General features: G+C 39.0%; 1 protein-coding gene across 1 annotated transcript; it reads left to right on the forward strand.

Moving 5' to 3' along the window:
* Nucleotides 1-2,699: 2,699 nt before the first annotated feature.
* edf1 (endothelial differentiation-related factor 1) lies at nucleotides 2,700-7,355 on the forward strand. The gene is made up of 4 exons (XM_010776971.1): nucleotides 2,700-2,936; nucleotides 3,196-3,217; nucleotides 6,531-6,683; nucleotides 6,770-7,355. Exons 1-4 carry the CDS (start codon nucleotides 2,859-2,861, stop codon nucleotides 6,829-6,831), a joined length of 315 nt encoding a protein of 104 aa, XP_010775273.1. The 5' UTR covers nucleotides 2,700-2,858; the 3' UTR covers nucleotides 6,832-7,355.
* Nucleotides 7,356-8,232: the final 877 nt, after the last annotated feature.

Raw genomic sequence — 8,232 nt, forward strand, 5'->3', positions numbered from 1 at the left:
AGAACAAATCGCTTTTGTTACACAAACAACGTCTCTGAACATCTGTTGTAAGACAAACTACAACGTAATTCTGATTACAAATAGCCAAAACGGTTCTTCGAGCTGGATACATTGCAGCCGGAGGAGAGACAAGTGCGCAGGGACCGTCTTCAAAGGGCACCGCCAAAAAAACAGTTGTAATTGATACAGTTAAGTGCTATCAAAATAACGTCACACATTTATTTGGTGATAATTTCTTGTGTACAATTATCTTTTGCATAATTTTGCTGAATATTTATTGTGTTGTAGACTGAAACAACACCCAATAACTTCACTATTATACAGTGTAGTGTTACCAAAATCCCGTTATAACGTCTCAACAGTTGTGGGAAGTAAATACACAAGTACTGTACTTAAGTACACTTTTGAGATACCACCAGTAGCCTACTTGAGTATTTCAATGTTTTTCTTCTACTCCACTACAAATCAGAGGTAAATGGTGTTACTTTTACTTTAGTAACTTTACAGACTTGGTGAAATCATGTGAAATAATCAACACTTAAATAAGACTTTAGTTTCATAAGATTCAGTAGGCCTATACAAAGTAATTAAAACTTGCTGCACCTTTACCAGCTTTGATAAACACTTGTATCCGACACTAATGCATCAATAATTATAATCAATACATATAATATATATTATTCTTCAATGGACCAATCTGCATAAGTATATTTTGAAGGCAATACTTTTGTAATTTTACTTGAGTAACATTTTGAATGCAGGACCTTGCATATAGCTGGATTGTGTGTGTTTGTCAAATGAATGTATGTGTCTTTCCATACATTTTCTATCATCATTTTAATAGGCGTCCCAGCACAGACAGTATGTTTCAGTTTGCTTTGAATAACCGGTGTGTTTCTGTGACCCAGGATGGCGTCGAAGGGCGGCGTCAGGCCCGATGAAAGCCTGATGATGATGCAGGAGTTTGACGACCGGGTGAAAGAGCAGAAGGACAAACTGGAGCATGTTCGCCTGTCTGCTGTTGAACTGAAAGAAAACTTGTCTGCGGTATGTTCAGCATATCAAATCCATTTTTAAGATGCTTTAAACCAAACTGGTTTTCCTTGAGCTTGTTTTATTTTAACATTATTTTCTTCTTATATAGTGCAACAGTGATCTCACCGAGTCTATCGCTGACCATCTGGAACGGCTGAATCACTTGTCAGAGCGAGTGGAGACTCTTCACCTTAACACAACTGTTTTTATTCAGGTGAGAAATTGATAGTTTCTGAAGGTATCTTTATTTGCACAAATTGGCAATAAACCTCTTACACTGTAAATATTGTATTGTGCTTTATGCCATCAGTATGAAAAATAGGACTTTAACCATCCCGTGTTTGCTGTATGTCAGTTTGTCACTGATAATGTGTTATCAAATAAATTAGTTAAAGGATAGGCAACATGCAAGCATAACAGCAACGGGAATGGTATTGATTTCCATAAAGCCCCCCCAGACAGTTATTTGGATGTAGTTGTAAATATTACCAAACATATTTCTAAATGATCTATACTATAGCATCATAAACAAAACAAAGCAGCTGCAGTAATCTAGCCCTGATGCAGGTTGTGAACAATTCCTTAAACCACAGAGATGTGTACCAGCAATAGAAGAGGGTAGTGCAGAAATAATAACGATGATGTTGGCGATTACTCAATTATCATATGTAAATCTAAAATGACAAGAGTTAAAAATCCCTCAGTTTTTGCACTGCGGTGATTTATCTAGCTGATGTTATTGTAATCATCATAGTTTGTCTAGAAAAGTAATTATGTCATATGAAATACTTGGGACTATTAATACTGAAATATCAGATTCACTATCAGAATTATTTTATTCTTCACTCAAAGGGGACATGTAAGTTGTTACAGCAAAGTATATATAGAGGAAGAAAATAGAACACTATTATATAAAAAGGCATGCACATAGTATTTAAAATAAAAAGTATTACAATTTTCAGAAGTACATATTCAAGTAGATAGTAAGTAGCAAATATTGAAACATATACAAAAGTATATTGTGATCTTTAATCCTTTCTTCATCTATTTCCAGATGAATACCAAACCTCGTCTATGGGCGGGCAAACAGGGTTCCAAACAAAGCTACCGCCTCGGACGCCTCCACAAGGCTGAGGACGTCAAGTCGGAGTTCGGCTGGTCCCCCATCCGTACACGACGAAACAGTAATGCTGCATCTGAAATGTCTTGTAACTGGGGAATTGTGGCCTTAAACAACTGCATTTGTTAAAAGTTCCACATAGTTTTAAGCTCACTTCCACCAAATTGATGATAAAGAAAACTCCTGTATTCTTGTTTTGTTGAAAACGGTATTGTTTAATAAAATCATCGCTAATCGTGTCCTGTCAAAATGTCCATTATTCATAACATGCAGTTGATCCACTCAATAATACAAATTCAGAGATATTACTCCATTAATTTGTACTATATTACTAAGTAGCATTTTTTACAGTGCAATAATTGAATTCTAGTCTTTTAAGGTTTGTGCACTTTTTTCTCAAAACATCCAAAAACTGATATTTTGTAACAACAGTCTGATGTAATGTGTGTTTTATGTAATGGAGCTGCTTATGTCGCTGCAGGTGCCCCACCAGCAGGGGTCGCTGCTAAACGCTTCCTTTATGTCCTTGTTCTTCACTTTTGTAAATAAAGCTTTGGCAGAGCGCGTGGGTGACACTAGAAGGAAGGTCCGATTCGCTAAAGTAGCACTACCTTCATAAAAAGGATCATTTTGACCACACACAGTAGTACCTATTTTTGTATCTATATTTAATATTACGGGTAACGAGTAAACCCCTACAAACATGGCAGAAAGTGACTGGGATACCGTGACTGTCTTGAGGAAGAAGGGGCCGTCTGCTTCACAGGCCAAATCCAAGCAGGTTAGCTTGAACACCTCACTCCTTATTTGTGTTTGATTTATTTCTGAAGCATACTCTCAACTATGGACACTCTTAACGAGACAAAATGATTCAGGTTTTAGTAAATAACTGAGTAAACGTTAATAACATGGTGTAATAGTTAAATGTAGTACACGTGGTTGCGGGTTAAAATGACCAGCAAACATGCTCCGTAGTTTGGTTTGCTAACGTTAGCTAGCTAATAACAACAACAGTAGACGTGTTATTTCACTTCTTCCAGCAAACCGTTTATAACGGATGGGGTGTGGTTTTAACTAACAATATAGTCGGTTTTATTATGAAGGGCGTATGAGAAACTAAACGGCTTTCTTCTCACTAAATACAATACTCTGGTAACCTAAACCAAGTGTATGTCGACAGCCAAACGGCTAGCTTTGTCTAGTGCAAATTGAAATCATATTTTAAAACATCAATTATTAACTTAACTTGTTGTCTTTTGGGCAAGCCAAACCTAACACAAATGTTTACCTTAGTCCGGGTAGCTTGGTAATGTGACTGTTATTTAAAGAAATGTACGGCGACCAACCAACTTGCTAGCTAGCTAGCTAACCTAAAAAGGGTTCTTGGCAGAGAGCCGAAGACCCCCCTTTCCGGTGGAACTCCATGGGACCTTATTTCGGAAAAATTATGTATTGAAGTCAATGGCGAGAGAAAAGTTATTTTTCGATCCCGTTTGATTTGTGCCATGAATTAGACAAAATATGTTTGTCAATCTTAAAAAATAATTTCCAAGTAAAAAAAGTCACAGTTTGTCGTAAAACTGTGAAGTAACACTTATTTGTGTGTGAAACCGCCCAATGAACTACATCTCTGGTCTTGCACAATACACGTCACCAACACCAGAATGAGGTGAAAAGTATTAAACTAGGTGAAAATCATTGCACGTCTGGGCATGTTGAGAGCTGCTATTACACAAAAAGGGAGTTGGTCGGTTCCGTAAGAGCCAGTACACGGGAGGCCTACTAATGTGGAACGTTAATGTCAGCTAGCTAACATTAGCTAACAAGGTACACATTACACTCGTTTCCCACTCACCTCGGCTCTTACGGAACAGACTAACTCCCCTTTTGTGTATATACTAGGGCTGTCAGTCGATACAAAATATTTTATCGCATGATGTCCATAGTTAATCGCGATTAATCGCACATCTGTTCTAAATGTACCTTAGAGGAACGAATATTTTTCAAGTTTTTAATACTCTTATCAACATGAGTGGACAAATATGCTTTATGCAAATCTTTGTTTATTATCATTGGAACAATGACAAATATTCTCCTGAATATTCTCAACACAACAACCTGGAACCTCTCTCTCTCTTACATTCTCTCCCAACCCTCTCTACTTCTTTGCACTGAGCCAGTTGCTCAAACAGACAAGCCTGTTTACAGTTGTCAGCGAAATACCGCTCCTCTGTCTTCATCTTCAGTCAAAGCACTGTGGGTCAAAATAATAAATAAATAATGCGCTGTGATGTGCAGTCGACACGTTGGATGCGATCCGAATTATCTAACGCAGCCCCTCGTCCTCCACAATGTTAAGCTGTAGCCACCCATTTAGCTATCGCTGTTAAAAGCTTGATGCTCGTAGAAGTGTCCAGGCGTCTCCCCGACAAACTTTCAAGCGTGGTCTGCAGCATGCGAGCGGCAGGAGCGGGGCTGTCAGCATCAGCTGTGTGCTTGGCTTGCTGTTTAAAACACCTTTTTTTTTAATCCATATCTCTCGCTATAATCTCCCACCATCCAACTAACAACAACGTCAAGCCTTTGGACTCTGAAACTACGGGGCGGGCCGAGGACAAATACACATGCGTTAATCGCACGTTAAAATAATTAGTGGTGTTAAAAATGTTTGTTAACTTGACAGCCCTAGTATATACAGCTCTCAACATGCCCAGACTTGTAGTGATGTTCTCCCCGTTTAATACTTTTCGCCTCATTCTGAAAGAAAGAGGTGACATGTGCTAACGTGACGGCCAGCTTGGTGTTGATGACGTGTGTTGTGCGAGACCAGAGATTTAGTTCATCGAGCGGAAAAATTATGTTCAAGTCATTTGGTTGTGCTCCGGCCTGACTGATCATGTTGTCTTTTGTTTATTTAATGCGTCATATCGAGATGGGCTGATTAGTTACATATTAATTANAATTCTTAAATTTCCCCTCCTCGACTCCTCTCTCCTCCGGTAGTGACCCGGAAATGAATTTCAGCGCGCCATGTTGAAGGACATCGAGGACCGAGCATCGAGCATTGAGGAGGCTCTCTGGAGGAGCTATGATCAAGGATACACTGATGCATCCTCCACGGCTCCTCCAAGGATGCATTTCCGGGAACGGTGGAGGCGTGACGCACGGCCGGACTTATCTCAGCCAATGACAGCTCTGCATGCATCCCCTGGATATTATTTTAGTAACTGCTTTCATCGCGAGGCGATGTTTGCCGTGAGAAAAGCTGTGAGGTCCGTGCAGAAAGCAGAGCAGTGTGTAAAATATATATCAATCAGTATAACAGGCCTACATTACTCTATGTATTTGTATGCTGTAGTTTAGTAGATATCTACAAACAAAGAGTCGATATTTTTCTAAGACCATTTAGTGCTTCACATAATAAAATACACAACGGCTGTGGCCTGATTATGCTTTAGGAGCTGTAGGTGTGTGTATTTTTTACAGTGTGTAGATGCAGCGGATAGACAGGTCTCAGTTGGTTTGGTGTCCTATGCTTACTTGTAATACTTGTAAATACAACTTTTGGCCCGTAATTTCAATTCCCCATTTCAGCGACCAGAGAGAGGGGGGGATATATCCAGTCTCTGATTGGGTTACGTTATTATGAGAGTGCTCTCATACTTTAAATTGTTTATATTTATATAAATATATTTGTGTGTGTCCGCATCTGTAGCCTGTTATTGTCTCATTATACCGCACTGCCAATGAATTAAAAGTAAATATACAAGTCATCATGAACACATCTGTCCATCAGACAGAGGGCTGCTGTGCCTCCTGTCATCATTAATGGGCGTCTCTTTAAAAGGACCGCTCAGAGGAGAGGAGTTCTCATTTCTCTAACCGCCTGCTGCTTCCCCTCCTCTCTCCTCGGTTCCCCTCCTCAGTCCTCCGCTCGCATCTCCTGTGGGCGGGACTAAGTCTCGAGGATAGGAGTTGAGGAGGAGTCGAGGAGGGGAAATGTAAGAATTGAGAAGCCTCTCGTGTTCACGTGGACAGCAATATTGAGGCTGTGAATCATGTGTCCATGAGTAATAAATGCTGTATTTGGGACGTTCTGCCTCTGCCTCCTTGCTTGGTCGGGCCGCTCAACGGTCAGCTTCAGAGTATAATAGGAGACATTTCAAATGTATTTTGGGAAAGTATTAATCAATTGCTATGCACAGTCCTGTATAAAAAGATTTAGTTTGAAAAGATCACATTTCAGAGTAAGCTCCTTTTTTATCTAACCGTCATCCCCTCAAAATGGGTAATGTTAAGAAATCACATCCACTTTGTTGGTTTCAGTTTTCTTCAACAATGTGAAAATAAATGATGCCCAGCTATGCTTGAGTAGTTTTGCTGGCTGGTGGTTTGACACATTTCTTAATTATTTATGAAAAATCTTCTCCTCAGAAAATTAATGAGAAGCCTCAAGTCATCGCAGACTATGAATGTGGGAAAGCAATTCCAAACAACCAGGTCCTGGGCAAGATAGAGAGAGCAATTGGTAAGAAAAGCATTTGCTAATGATTATGATTTATAAAGTCTCAATTGGCAGTTGTATAACACTTTTGAATTGTCTGTCATGAACAGGTCTCAAACTGCGTGGGAAGGACATTGGGCTACCCTTGGAGCCAAAAACCATGAAAAAGTGAAGACATAGCCTCGAAATCAGCCCTCCCCAGGCCCCTTCTTCCCCTGTCCAAAAACTAGAACCCTTTCCCTACCCTCCTTCCAAGAACCCTTTAAACCCCCCTCCCTACCTTCCTCTCCCCCCTCCCCCTACCTGGGCTGATCTCACCTGTGTCCTCCCCCAGGACCGGGTTCTCCACTGCATCACCGGCTGCTTACTGAAACTGTTTCTCCACCACATAATCAAATGAATGATCGAACGTATTTTTCAACGTCACTAACTCGGGAGTTCTGTGAATCCGTTTGCTTTGGCTTTGGCATGATGAATTCAACTTTTTAATGTAGACTAATTTAAAGAAGTAGAATTATTTTTCATTACCAAACAAACTACTTTGACTCACGTTATTTCTGAGCATGATGATAAGCCAAAAGTGCTCGATTGCATCTTTTATTTCACTCACGAGGAAAGAGTGGATGTCATTACAGTTTTGAAATGTTTTAATGCTGTGCTTTGTTTTGATCTTTTGAAATAAAGTCTCGCAATTCATGACAGTTCTCTGTGTGCATTGGTGGGCCATGGTCGCACACGGTTTCATAAGAAAAGGTGAAGAGTTTTTAATAATTCCTAAAAAGTTACAAATATTATTTCTTAAAGCTGTAAAACATTTACATGTTTTAATTGTATGTCTCACAATGAATCAAACATGAACATGTTTTACATTTTAAAATGGCTTTTGCTCACTACCTATAATTGAAGCAACCCTCTACAGTTTTAAGTGTTTTGGCAGCAACAGCAATACGAGTTAAACACAATATAGGACATAGAAGAGTTTAAAGAAGGATAGTTAGAATAACAAAATAAAAATCTGACATCAAAGATAAATATAATCAAAGTGGTTTGAATATATACAGATATTAATATGATAAATGTATATAGATTAAAATGTTGAAGTGTAAGTCCAGATATGTACATACAGTGCCTTTCATAGGTAAAAATGCAGGATGTTAACCGTTTAAGTTTAAGGGGGAGGTCAATCCTCGACAGGCCCCAAAGGAGGTATCCTGAAACAACCTGAAATCTGGATGTAGTAGCCATCTTGATCCACTAGATGTCAGAATACTACCAGGAACATATTGGGAGTGGTCCACTATGTTTGAACTATGGTATACAATATGTGTATCGCAGGTTTTGTGCAAGGTTGTGACTTCTTGATGTAAAAGGAGTACACAAAGTGAAAACTACTTTTTAAACAGTTCTAGAAAAAAACATCTTGTTTAAACTTTATATATGCTGCTAAAGGTGCACAATTCAAAGAAAAGGTCCATTGAAACTTGTGACACTGCATAGATGTGTTGAAATGTTGACTTTAGTTTCAAAGGATTAACTATCCTATAAAGTTAACATCCTTGCCCTTTTCAAATAC

This window comes from Notothenia coriiceps, unplaced genomic scaffold (genome assembly GCF_000735185.1).
Source record: "Notothenia coriiceps isolate Sejong01 unplaced genomic scaffold, NC01 NC01_scaffold00017533, whole genome shotgun sequence".
Lineage (NCBI taxonomy): Eukaryota > Metazoa > Chordata > Actinopteri > Perciformes > Nototheniidae > Notothenia > Notothenia coriiceps.

What these genes read in the sequence shown, in the direction of transcription:
- edf1 (XM_010776971.1), top strand. Translation starts at nt 2,859, where the DNA reads ATGGCAGAAAGTGACTGGGATACCGTGACTGTCTTGAGGAAGAAGGGG. An exon ending in CACAGGCCAAATCCAAGCAG is followed by an intron (nt 2,937 to 3,195) that starts GTTAGCTTGAAC and finishes CACTTCTTCCAG; the next exon opens with CAAACCGTTTATAACGGATG. An exon ending in CAAGATAGAGAGAGCAATTG is followed by an intron (nt 6,684 to 6,769) that starts GTAAGAAAAGCA and finishes TGTCATGAACAG; the next exon opens with GTCTCAAACTGCGTGGGAAG.